The sequence below is a fragment of the Sturnus vulgaris genome, chromosome 1 (genome assembly GCF_052056855.1).
Source record: "Sturnus vulgaris isolate bStuVul1 chromosome 1, bStuVul1.hap1, whole genome shotgun sequence".
NCBI classification, from domain to species: Eukaryota; Metazoa; Chordata; class Aves; order Passeriformes; family Sturnidae; genus Sturnus; species Sturnus vulgaris.
Genome location: NC_142243.1, coordinates 25,763,557 through 25,777,328, shown reverse-complemented (window position 1 = coordinate 25,777,328; position 13,772 = coordinate 25,763,557). Strand labels below are relative to the sequence as shown.

Here is a 13,772-nt window from a genome sequence, read left to right as displayed (position 1 = left end):
CACCCCTCCTTTTGCTCTTGCGCTGCTTAAGTTCTCCACAGAGTTGAAGCACTCTGCTACCCAGCTCCGGTGCGTATCCTAACTAAACCCACCGGTGAATAAACACTTTGCTGGGAGAAGGCGACAAACCGGGCGGGCGATGAAGGGGTGGGGGGGGGGAGGGATCCCTACTCTAGCAGCATGCCAAGCAAAATTCCGACTGATTTTATTTCCGTACCCGCTACTCCGGTTAAGGAGCACCTAAGAAGTCTCTTCGAGCCGGGATGGTCCCAGCGAAAGAGGTGCATGTACCCACTCCTCGCTTGTGCGGTGCGGGAAGGTCTCCCCGGAGCGTGCGGGGGTAAAGCCCGTGACCGTGACCGGGGTGAAATCCCGCCGTGTACGAGCCCTTTGCCGCCCGGCTCCCGCCTCGGCCGGGGTGCGCAGGGACGGGACGGGACGGGACGGGACGGGACGGGACGGGACGGGACGGGACGGGACGGGACGGGACGGGACGGGACGGGATGAGCGCCCGTCGGCGCCGGGAGCTGCCGGCCACAGCCCGCCGGGCCCCGCCGCACGGAGCGGCTCCGCAGCTGCCGGCACGGAAACGATCTGCCTCCTCCTCCGAGGGCCTGCTTGACCTGTCCCTCTGAGAAATAATACTTAGGATGCTTGCCGTCCTTCATAACAGCCCGCGCGTTCTGTGGTCACTTCTACAGCTTGCTGCTTCCACACGGGGGAAAAAAAATAAGGCAGAAATTAAAAGAACAGCCGGGCCTTTTATTGTCCTGTGGTGTCGGACTGGAAGTTCACCTGCAACTAGGCAGGAGGTACAACGAGGTTTCCATTGAAGGAATGGTGTAGAATTCCAGTGTCCTTATAAACAGAACTCAATTCTGAGAGTCTGTGATCTCCGGATGTTATTTTGTTTTTTTTTCTTTATTCTTGACATGCTTCCTCGCTGACGATTTTGAGCTCAGCACAGCACTGTTAGTTAGAATCAAACTAAGATGCTTTTGAAAGAACAGCGGTGATATGGAGTGACGTGGTAAATAAGACCTAGTGCAAATGTTTGAACACTTTCTGCAGCTTTCTAAAAGTAGGGAAAGAAAACAACTGCAAGATTTTAAAGGTTAATTCCTAATTCTGCCAAATAAGTACTAAGCTACCCATCTAGGCCAAAGGAAATACACTACCACTGCAAATCAAATATAACATTTTCAATACACTGCACACCTCAAAACAAGGAGAAAAATGCACACATCGCAATGCACAATTAATGTTCTTTCCAATAAACATAATATGGTGAACCATCTCTACCCCAGCAAAATTCCTACTCCTTCAGATTGGCCATGATCTCTATAAATTTCAGGCAATAAGGCTGGATAGCATATGGCTCTACTAAAAGGGGAAGAAAAGCAGAAGCACTATTTTTTTGTCCCTTAAGACTACATTACAAAGAGGTTTAACGGTAGGGGGGAAAGGAAGAGGATAAAAAAAAAAAAAAGCAGCGGTTTGCTGAGTGAAGAGAAATTACAAGGCAGACAGTGTCTGAAAATGAGTGACTTCAAGGCAGCCCAGCCTCGCTGCAGCTGTTCACTCTCCATGAACACCTCCTAATTCAGGCGAAGGGGAAACAGGCTATTTTCCCTCTCACCTATATTATTAACCCCTCTCAAAAAGGTGTTTTTTTTAACAAACTCGATAGGAAGCTGTTTGTGCTGCCATTTCATTTACCCTTCCTAGCAGTTTGAGCATTGAAAATTTAATTCCTAATTGAAACCGCTTTTGTCCACGCGGAGCGACGTGCACATACGGATAGGCACAACAAAGTGCTGCACCTTGCTGCTTTGTGGCACCGCATTAAAGCTTTAATCAAAACTTCATGCTTCGGTGCTAACAAACAGTTCGTTATCACGCGATGGCCTAATGCAAACTTTCAGAGTCGCTCCTGAAATACAGAGAATGGGGAGAGATTGGCATGAAAGTGGAAGTATCGAGTTAGAAAGAAGAATCATGCTAGGGAAATCCTTTTGGATCCTCCTCGAGTGCTTTGGCAGAAGACACAGACCAGCTGAAGGGCGCATTCCCTCCCCCCTAGCTTGTCTTTTATTCCTGAGCTTATTTTTTTTTTAATCATATTTTGCATTGTTTCAAGGGAAACTTGAAAATCGTCTCCTTCACTCTGCAATGCCAAGCCCTCGGAAAAAAAAAAAAAAAAAAGTATTCAGGTAATGAAGTCTGTAACTAAACGGTAATTGAATCAGCATAATTTGCACACTGAATGGTTTTCAAATGCTCCCAGTTTACAATTAAAGGAGAATTAATGCGCTTGTTGTTCAGACTGCAGCGCATTAGAATAAATCCAGCACTGTTGTTGTAATGAGTCGAGAGCAGTTTAACTGCCAGCAAACACATTTAAAATTTAACACGACGTATCGATCTCGCTCCGGCTTTTTGATGGATTATTTTCCACGCACTTTTCTCCCCATTTCCCCCCACCCCTCCACCCCCACCCGGCTATAAAATTCGCAGGGAGGAGAGACGCCCGCGGCAGACGTGGCACCGCCCGGCGAGGGCAGGACCCCCGATGAGGGAGGCACGTCGGGCGGGCACGGGAAGGGCCGGGAGGTGCCGGACTGGGACAGGACAGGACAGGACGGGTCGGGTCGGGCCGGGCCGGGCCGGGCGCTGCGCGGGCGCGGGAGGAGCGCGCGCGGCCCCGCCTGCCCCCCCGGCCGCGCCCGATTGGCTGCCCCGCGCGGGGCCGCGCGAGCTGCCCCGCAGCGCCCCCGAGTGGCGCGGCCGCCACAGCGCAGGGAGCGGCGGCGCGGGCAGCGCCCGGAGCCCGCGGAGCCCCAACCGGGGCCGGAGCCGGAGCCGCAGCCGGAACCGGAGCCGGGCCGTCCCCGTCACTACCCCCAGCACGGGCGCCGGTGTACTTCTCTCGGCAACGCTCCTGGAAAAAGGCTTTTCCCTTCCCCGTAGCCACGGGGATGAGCTGCCGCCAAAGCGCTTGCCTGCTCAACGCATCACAAGCGAGAGAGGATGCGGACTGCAAAGAGGCAGTCTGCCTGGGTTTTGTTCCTTGCAATCGTTGTGGGAATAAAGTGTGTGTGTGTGAAAGGAGATAACGCCGATGTTTACCCGTGCTCCCGCGGTAATCTTAAAGGAGATTTGCTACGAAAGTCAATGACACTTCTCGCGGAAAATACTAGCTGTGCTTGCCGCCGAGTGCCCGCCCGCCTGTGCCGCACCGCCCGTAGTGGCACACAGAGGGGTTCCCTTCCGGAGGGCTCCCACCCTCAGGAGGGAGCAGAGGGCAGGAAGTTGCCTCCATCCCACAGTCTGGCCGGGCGCCCCCGCGGCGATGCTCTGGCGCCCACGCAGACACCCAGGGACCCGGTCCGGGAGGTAGCACCGGGGGACACGGCCCGGGAGACCCCAACCCTGCTCTGGCCTGGCGGAGCATCCCTTCCCCGCGGAGAAGTTACAGCGCTGTGCCCCCACTCCTCGCGCCCCACCGGGATTTCCCGGCCGGGACCCGCACCTCCCCAGCCCGGCCCCGGGAGGACGGGGCAGGGCTGGCTGCCGGGTGCAAGTAGTTGCCGTGAGTTTGTTCGTTCTCCGCCAGGCTGGCGCCCTCCTCCCCGACGAGCTTCCCCATGCCCGGCCCGTGAGAGGGGCCGGGGACACTCACCAGGTAGAGAGTGGGCTGCAGTAGAAGGACCGCGTACCAGTACACAGCCTGCATCCTCGCCGCTCAAACTTCCCCCGCGCTGCTTTCGCTGCCTCTTTGTTCCTTCCAGAACATAGATCCACCTGACATCCACTTTACAGAACAAGCAGAGCTCTCACCAGCCTAGACAAAAACGAAATTATAGATCCCATGACCACAAGACGAGGTTAGGCTTAGCACAAGAGGGAAAGAGAGGTGTGTAGGGAAAGGAGGGGAGGACAGGGGGGGCCAGCGGGAGAGGAGGAGATGGGGTGTGTGAATGGGGGTGGGGGAAACAAAAAACGATTAAAATCGAGTTAATCCAGCGTCAAAGCAAAGTGATCGCACGGTCGGAGGTGGCGGCGGACCGCCTATAGGCAGCGCTCCCCGGCGCTCAGTCCTTTTACTGGGCGGGAGAGCCCCGTGGTGTGGGCTGGGACGGCTCGGGGGTGCCACTGCCAGCCCTGCCTGTCTGTGTGCCCTCGGCGGGGACCGGGTGGCAGCCGCTCGCCAGCTAGCTGCGGAGCCCCGGCAGCGAGCTAGGGAGCGGAGTGGCGCCGGAGCGGGGAGAAGGCGACAGCAGACGCTGGGATCGTGGCTCCGGATGCTTCTGGGAGCTTAAAGCCGAGGCAGAGAGCTTTGCCTTCGGGACGCCCTAGCAGGCTCCGCTTACCCCTGCAAGCGCCCACCTCCCTCTGCCGCTCCTAAAGGCGCGCCGTGCCTTGCCCCGGGCCGGGACCGCGCCCCGGGGCGCCCCGACGGGCGAGGACCCCCATCCCCGGCCCCAGCCCTTCTCCGCCCCCGCGGCCCGCGGACAGCCCCGCCGCCGCGGGGGGGCCGCGGTGGGGATACGTACGGCGTGGGGGATCCGACGGCGGACGGGGCTCCGCGGGAGGCTCCATGGGCCAGCCTAGAGGGGCTGAGTGCCGCGGTACAGCCCACCACCCCTGCGCATCTCCTCGCCGCGCTCCGCGCCGAGGTGTCCCGCGGCCGCTGTGCATCCAGCGCAGGCACTGTCAGGGCGGCGGGGCGGCTGGCAGCTCTCCCCCCCTTGCCTCCCCTCCTCCGCACACGGCCGCGCTCTGGATCCGCCGAGCAGGACACTTACGGGAGGAGGGAGCTGCCCGGGCTGCCCGCTCGCCTTCGGCGGGGGGCGCGGGCAGGAGCGGCGGCACCGGCGCTCCGGGGCGTCCAGAGCGATTTGTCTCTATTAAAAATGACTTATTGGCGAGTGAGCGGCGAGCGCCTGCTATTTAACTTCAGATAAAATCTATCTGCAAAGACCTTGGCCGATCATCTTAAAATAAAGCGCTGGAGCCGAGCACTGTCCGAGCTCACTGCTTGGGGAAAGAGAAAGAGCAGCGGAGGGGGGAGGACGGGGGGGCTTGCTTGGCGAGGGGGGAAGGGAGGAGGGAGGAAGGGGAGTTTAGCGGCGTCCCATCCTCTCCGCTGAACGGGGTGATGAATTAGAGCCCTCCCCGGGCGGCGCGAACTGCTTTGCGCTGCCCGCCCTGCCCACCCTGCCCGCGCCTCTGCCTGCCGTGTGTCCTGCCCTGTCCCTGCTGCCTGTCTTATCTGCCCTGCTGCCTGCCCAATCCCCCCTGCTGCTTGCCGTGTGTCCTGCCCTGTCCCTGCTGCCTGCCCTATCCTCCCTGCTGCCTGCCTCTGCCCGGGAGCGGGCGCTGCCCGCACTGCCCTCCCTGCTGCCCGCACTGCTGCCTGAGCACAGCCCTTTCCCTCTCTGCCTGCCCGCGGGAGCCGGCTGTCTGCCTTAAAGGAGCATGGGAGAGCACCTTCTTTCTCTTTCTTCCCTTTCATTTTAGTTTTTCCAGCTCCCTCAGCGGTGTCCCGTGCACCGGCAGCGTTGCTCCGCCTGGGAAGTCAGCGGGCGCCCGCCAGTCAGGCACGGAGGTGGCAGGATCGCGGAACCCACATGGGTGACGGCTGCGGGAACCAGGCTCCAGGATGGAAGGGTTGCTTCTGCCTCGCCAGTAGGAACCTGTAGCTGGACAGCCCCGCGGAGTGAAGCTAGAAAGCTCACCCCTGTCGGGTGCTGTGGCTTGTCCTGCCAGCTGTCATAGAAATGGAAAGGTCTCACTGACCTGTTTTACCTTCTACTTTACAAAGAATTCTATGGATGTTTTTCATACACTCTTCCAGCCCCTAAACGGTATCATTACTAGTGTGACATTGGGACAGGGTGAAGGGGGGGGGGGGGGGGGGGGTGGATACCAGCAGCACAGAAGCAGCAGCCTTACCAGATGCCCAAACTGAATAGCAAACCTCAGATTTATCACTTCCCAAAGCCAAAGCATGCCAGTAAGCTGCACAGAGAAGGAAATGAGAAAGAAAAGGAAGACTTCAGTTGTCCTGTCAAATCCTTGCTTCTCTCAGAGCACATAGGAGTAACTAATACTTGTGATCTGAGGGTTCAGTATCAAGCTGTAAAATACTGTTTTAATTTGGGGGTCTGAGTTTGGAACAGTATAATAAAATGGAAGCAGGGAAAGAATGGGGAAGGTAATGAGTACTCTTTCAAAGAGCTGCACCAGAGCCCTCCCCCACAGCCATTTCTGCTCCAAACACCTGGAAGATGGACACCTCCATATGCTTCCAGCACCATCACTCTGCTAGACATGCAGAATGCTCATGTCACAGCTTTGAACAGAAGTGTGCAGCCTGTGAGGAATCATACTGTCATCCTGCCCCTCCAGACAGCCTCTGTGTTGCAGTGCAGGCTAAAGCTGCCTAGGGACTTCTTGTTTCAAAAGCATAACAAAAAATTGCAGCTGACTTTTCCCTTGCAACTCCTCCCTTCCTTCCTATCTCTCCCACTCTCACTTTTCCATAAGTCTGGGTTAGAACCACACCTAATAAACAATCTAGAGAGAGATGAGAGAGAGAGAGAGGAGATTTCTAGATAGATATTGCTCTCTTTGCATAGAACAAACTTGCCATAGACTGTGTGGAGCATACTGCTGATCATTGCAATAACTTGCTGTTTAGACCCAGCATGGTTACTCTTATCTTAAATATGAAATTGCCAGGTTAGTATGGAGCAGAAAAAGCAAAGTCTGCCAGGTTTCAGTAGGTCATGTCCCTGGAGAAGACATAATTTCTTCAGGAAGGAGCAATTCAACTCTATGTATAACTTGATTCAGTTTACCCAAGATCTGATCACTGCCTTCATATTAGAGTGACAAGGAAGTAGTCCTAGGAGAATAATTATTCCTTCAGCTGGTCAAATAGAAGAAGGTCCTCTCAGTCTTTCTCATCTAGACCCTTATACTTTGTCTTGGGAAGCACTGTGGAGGAGCTCCTGGCTCCACTGGAAGCACAAGCATGACTCCTCTTTACTTCATCCTATTGAAATGTCTTCACTCCATGAATTCAGCAAGGTCTCTATAAACGGCCTGATCTGTGTGGCATCTATTTGAATTGTTAGGCAGGCTCTTGAGGCAAAGTTCTTAAGGATGGATGAATCTGTTTACTGAAGGTTCAGACTGATCCATTGGCTTAACTGAGGGCTTCTTTCTTTGCCCTTCAGTTGACCTCTTTAGCCAGAGGCCACTGGGACAAACTTTCAAACTACAATGGAACTGAACTTTCCTTCAGAAATGCTGCTTGGACTGCTCCTTCTCTCCACTGCCATTCTAGAAGAAAGGAGTAAGGAGTATATAGGAGTCTGGATTGAGTGTTTTTATAATTAAAGAAAAAAAAAGCAAACTCCAAAAGTATTCCACCTGTGGACATATGATACTTTTTCAATGGGAATAAAATGATAAAATGCATATAAAAATCTGACATTTAAGATTTTTGGAGACAGCCATTTGACTTTCATCTGCTTCTGTAATATTGGTGCAGCAGCTTAAGTGGAATATAAGATTTTTTACAGTGAATAAGTGAATTTTAATTTCAACCATTTGGATGCTGTTTGCAATTTTAGCAGTAATGTCCTCATCAAAGCAGTATCAGCTAGTAAGGTTTTAAACAATCATAAGTTCTGGGCTTAGTAATGGACTTCAGAAAAGACCAGTTAGACTTTAGAATGTAATTGGAGTTATTTTTAGAGCTTGGGAATATATTCTAACCTTTAGATATCTTCCCTGTTTCTGCAAAGATAGCGTCCTGGCTTGCAGAACTGAAAGGGTCACAAGCAGAAAATCCAAAGACAATGGCAAGTGATTAATAACTGTTACAGGTTCCAATGGAAGATGGGCATATGGTTTAATTGCTTGAGGCAACTCGAGGAAAATACAATGCTGTAATGATAAATATCAAATGATTGTGCTAAACTTACTGCACAATGTAACTAACCTGTCTAAACATGGACAGTTATTTATGAAACAGTAAATAGAACTGAATCCCATGGAATCCTATTCATAGAGGCCACATCTCTTATTTTGGAAATAAACTGCTTATGAAAAAAAAGCAAAGCAAAGATGGCAAAGGTGGACCAGAGAACAATGAAATCTATTTAAAATGCGTAGAAGTGAAGGAATAAGAAGAGAAAGTCTGATGAATCAGTGCTTGGCAATATGAAGAATATTTCAGTAAGATTATTTACATGAGTGATATGAAGTGTCTAGCCTTTAAACTATTTAGTACATATGTAGTGCATGTGCAACTCCGCTATCTTATCTATATGCAAGTTGAAATACTACTGAATTCAGCTGGAGTTGCATAGGCACTACAATGACAGATTATGGCCTCCACAGCTTTTCTATATTTGTACTGTACAGTGTGTGGGCCAGATGCCTCCTATCACTCATGTAAATAATCTTATTGAAATGTTCTTCATATTGCCAACCATCAACTCATCAGACCTTCTCTTCTTATCCCTTCCCCTCTTCACATTTTAAATAGATTTCTTTTGTTTCAAGGAAATCTTTATGTTTGAACAGAGTATTTTTATGGTTGGTATAAATACTACAAACAGAGAGCCTTGTCACATTTTATTTCCATTTTTTCAAGGTCAGAATATGACTATATGTACCATTCCTATTTCTAAATATAAAAATATCTCTGTAAGACTTTTATTTTTATTACATTGATTTCTGCCTACTTACAGTCAAAGGCATACCACAAAGTGGTGTTTCTCTGTATCCCATATGGAAAAATACAGGAATACTCCAACCACTTCAAGAGAAGTGCCTTGTATTCATGGTTTTCTCAACTATTTCTCCCGACACTATATCATGTGCATTCACACCACACTGGGGTGAGATGTGACATTCAACATCAAAGAAGACTAAAAAACAGCTGTGTCTGGACCACTCAGAGCTTCTGTGATATAAACATGAGTAAGCCTACAGGCTTCATGAGACTTATTGCAGGTGACAGTGTGCACATATATACTCAGGATTTTGCCAAAAAATATATGAGGTAAGACATAAATTATAATCTATACTAAAAAACTTACAGCCAGGTTTATCTACAGGATTTTCTCATTAATAAGGCCTTTAAATTCAAGGAGGAGGGGAAATCATGAATATAATAAGTAAGAAATCTTTCTAACTTCCATTGCATAGGGAGCTTCCTTTCTAACATAATATTTATAATAGAGATTTTTATTTGCATTCCACTTTTATTTCATCCATTAGATCTAGAAAAGTTTCTACAGTAGCAACACAGGAAATAGAAGAGTTTTAATAATAGCTATAAGAAGTAGAGAAAAAGAATTGAAAGGAAGAAAGGAGTCTGTACTGTGTATTGTCCAGAAAATACCACAAGTTGGGTGAGTTTCCTGAAGACATAATTAGATTTCAAAAATAATGTAGGACTAAGTGAATTGCTTAATTAAAATCCAATTATAAAATATTTCATGATGACCACTCTAGGGATTATTAGCTGACAGCAACACTTGTTGGAATAATAAAACTTGATAACAAAAGTTTTATTAGAATTTCTACGTCTATGAGTACGGGTTTTAATTGCAAAATAACACAATATATAACACAATGTCAGTTGGAAAGACTTTATGCAAGAGAGCATATATGAGAGTTAAATTTTATTGAAGTAGAAACTGATGTAGGGGAGAGTCTGCAAAGCCAGTTCTCTTTCTTTCTTTCAGTGTAATGGCAAGCGAGAGAGCAGGGAAGTCCCTGAAGGCTTCTTGAGCTGCCTGCTGAGCCAAAGGAAGGAGGGATGCTTGCAGCCCAGGGCACAGTCAAAACAGCTGCCCTTGGCTCCTGGGAGCAGTTTGCTTTTCAAGGCTTGAGTCAGAGATCTGCATAAACCTTGAGCATTCAGGGCAGAAGGACACTCCACAGAGAATGAGGAAGAATGGCAGAATTTCACCCCGAAAGCCTGCCAGGGTAGGACATCCTGGCTCTACTTCGTATGTGCCAAAACAACACTGTGAAGCCACACCTTGTGAAGTAGCAATCAACTATTTTTCATTCACTGTATTATAAGCAGGAATAAACTCTCTGATGCAGTGTTAAGGTCACTGAAGGCAGATCTCCTTAGTGTCTTTCCCTCTGCCTCTTTTTTTCTCCGTCATCCTGTATTGACTGCGTACACCCAATAGCAGCTCTGTCCTGAAGCCAGAATTTACTTGTCACTCTACGGAGTGGCTGCAGCAGCAACCAGCCAGGGAAGGACATCAGGCTGCATGCCCAGTCAGGCTCTTCCTGATGCTGGAGCCATCACAATAAAGGCTCTGGGGGCAGCTCTTTCCACCCACTCTTCCACCTCTTGGGGTTTGTGGCACACACACGGGTGCCAGGCTGGCAGGCAGCGGGTGCTGGGTCTGCTGCTCTGCGCTCCCCTGCTCACGGGGAGCCAGGCTGGGACTACAGCTTTTACCCGCTGCAGTAAAAAGCTATGTTGACCTCGGGAAGGGAAGTACAGGTGGTAAATGACTGGAATGGCTGTCCCCAAAATGAAGGTTATTCTCTTTTAAGAAAGCATCTGATAAAAGGATCGGTGATCTCAGACAGAAGAGGCTGAGCTCAGACACAGGACCCTTCACGTCAAATACAGCTGCCACTGGCTGTAGCTAGGAAGAAACCAGTTTCTGAGTGTGTGTTCAGTGTGTTCTGTGGAGCTCTGCACCCCTTCACATTGCTTTTGCTTCATGGTGGGTTTGTAAATTACCAACCACACTGATTTTGCCTCGACCAAAATTTACTCGAGTGAGTAGCAGAACCTGAGGGGTTTTTTTACCTTTCATAACGAATAACTTAATATTGTTTTACCTACAAGGCAAAATGAGCTATCAGGAAACTATTCAGAAAAACTTTGTCTTTAGGGGTGTAAATCTGGGGGACCACTCTGTTCATCGTCAGATAAATCAAAGTATTGAGACTTCCTTTGAACAAGACGGAGTTGAGCTTTTGGGAGAAGTCTCCTTTGGGTATGTCTTGCAGCAACAAGAACTTTTAAAGACAGATTTTTTCCAAGTCCTTGATCAAATAAATTATTTCATGTGGTCAAGTCTTAGGACCAGCAAGGAATATTTTTTAAACTATTCAAGGCTGTTTACACTTGATTGATGATCAAGATTTTACATTTCAGCTATAGTACTTAGCACTAAAAAGACACCAAAGTGTTTTATTCTCTTTGTTAGCTAGAGGGCATTCTCTTAGTCATAGGTGTAAATAACAGTCTTCAGTTAGACAATAGCCCACCCAAGTGAACGACATCTTGTTACTTTGCTAAACCACGAACCAGCTTCAATATTTTCAGTAATTAAAGGATCAGAAAGAAATGTGGCAATATGGGAAGGAGCTATATGCTTTGAAAAGCCATGCAAAAATGTGTCACATTTCATCTGTAATACAGCAGTACAGTAATTAACTGCTTTTGTTTACCCAAGCCTATGTCTGGTATTAAAACCAAGTGAGGTATTTTGGACTAGAATATTGTGAAATTTATTAAAAGTAGACAAACCTTGGGAAAACTTTCACCTTCGAGGAAAACCTGGAATAGATTTTCAGTTTTACTTTATAAGGGAAGAGAAAGCTTCGGACAAGTTATCAGAGAAATTAGAGGAAATTAAATTCCCACTTTTGGATTGCAGTTACTGCTGAGGTATGAACACTTTGCTACAAAATCAGAGACAGCTGTTAGGATCATCAGGATTAACGAATGCATGTTGAAAAACAAAGGGATGTCGATTTGTCGAGTTAGTTTGTCGTGCTTTTGCAATAGCTACACTGCACACAGACACATTTCCTTTTCACTCTTGAGAAAACTTCACAAAAAATTTTTAGTGGATCCAAAAATCAGAAGAAAGAAAAATAACCAATTCCCATGGTTTACATAATTTAATACAAAAATTCGTGCTTTCTCTGTCAGAGACTGCGGGGTGATGGTGTTAATTACAATGGATTATCGCAATCTTCCAGTGCCACCTTGTGGCGCAGTACAATACCGCAAAAGGCGTCTAACATCACCCTCGCCAAGAAAAATCAGCTTGTTATCCTTGCAGCAGTCCATAAACATAGCAAACTGAGAGCTGGAAGAGAGTTTTCATCTTAGATATTAAGCTAACTTCTGCCCCGCCACAAGAAAATGCCAGCTTTTGCTGGTAGAAAATATCACCTAATGATGATATTTGGGCATTACTCTAAGGACTTCCCCCAAAGCAGCATGCAGAAAGATCCCCAGGGAGGCTTTGCAATAGGCCATGTTGTAGTACATAAGCACTGCTTTATGTTACACCTTGTAATTTAGCACCAAGGATATTTTTTTTTTTTTGTTTAAACCACAATTCATATTTTACAATGTAATGGAATGCACCAACATAAGCAAACATCACTATATGTGGACATCTATTCCAGTCTTGACTACTGTCCCTGTGAAGATTGTTTCTCTAAGCCCACCAGGATTTGTGTTGCTGCAGTTTGAGGCTGTGTTATCACATCACTCACAGCAGTGGAATCACAGCTCCTGAGCACAGCCCTTCCACGTGAGAGCTCCTCACACACACACAGAGTACCTTGGTGGTAAGTGCTCTCCATCACCAGATAAGTGGACTTCTTAAAGCTGGAATTTAAGAGATATAAATCACCCGAAATAAAACTGGTTGATTTAATTGACACATATGCCAGAGGACATAATAGTTTTAAACAGGGAAAGGATATCTTTGAAAAGTGTACAAGGCACAAGGATGTCAGCAGCACTGGCAAGAGCTGCAGATCAGCTCATATTCAGAGTGGTCCTGTGAGCTGGGATTTGGGGGTGGACAGTCCAGCCCCCCAGGCTGGTTAACTTCACATCCTAGTGTGAAACTGCCCTTCTCAGCTATACAAGGCTTGCAGTGACAGCAAGGACATCTGGAGGACATAAAAAAAAATTAAACCAAGGGGAATCAAGTAGCTCGATTTCCTTGAGCATGCAAATCCATGAAACCCACAAATGACACAAGAATTAAAACAATCTGCAAGATACTAAGGCAGAATTTACTAATGAGATCAAAATCAGTCCTGGGTAGTTATGTCTCAGATGATCATGCAGTGCCAGGCAAGCATCATACAGCAGGCTTTAAAATGAGATTCCTGTTTTGGAGAATCAGCCCTACTGACAGATCCCTCTTTTACTTTTCATCCTATATTTCTTACAGATCTGTACTGCCAAATCTTCTGTTTCTTGTCATCTGTCGATAGTATATATTATGTTATTTTCAAAGGTGCTGCGCTTACATCGTGTACCACTCATAAGGTAATAGGATCATAAAATATAATTGTAAGAAGCACATTTTCAGAAGATTCATCTTCCTCTTGAGTATGTAAGATGTGTCCATGGTTTTATTTCTACACATAGATTTAAGGAGACTATCAGATGCTGACAGAAGCCTGATTTAAACAGCAATGGTGTTTAAATCTAGCAAGGTGGCCATGATCACCCCAGCTCACCCAGGTAAACTGAAGCTTACAGATGTCATTTTTGTCTCTACAGAAGACAATACTCTTCTAAGCCAAGCACATGCTACCTTCATAGGCATCTATGTACACATCAGAACATGGATGTACTGTTTTTTCAAGTTCAGATTGTTTGTAGATTTAGATATATAGTATAAAATATATATTCTGCAATAATAAGAACAGATTGTTTAGGATAAATT

At 47.8% G+C, this 13,772-nt stretch overlaps 1 protein-coding gene across 4 annotated transcripts in view; it reads right to left on the bottom strand.

The window, feature by feature from the left end:
• NXPH1 (neurexophilin 1) overlaps positions 1-13,772 on the bottom strand; it is a 183,123-nt gene that overhangs the window by 131,492 nt on the left and 37,859 nt on the right. Inside the window, exons 1-2 of one of the 4 annotated variants that reach the window (XM_088162240.1) lie at positions 4,557-5,167; positions 3,683-3,844 (exon numbers count right to left, since the gene is read on the bottom strand). In XM_088162240.1, coding sequence (XP_088018366.1) covers positions 3,683-3,736 — 54 coding nt within the window. In that variant the 5' untranslated portion in view covers positions 3,737-3,844; positions 4,557-5,167. Of the gene's footprint in view, positions 1-3,682; positions 3,845-4,373; positions 4,434-4,556; positions 5,168-13,772 lie in introns of those variants that run through there. The other 3 variants (XM_014878479.2, XM_088162252.1, XM_088162259.1) reach the window with 3 other exon arrangements.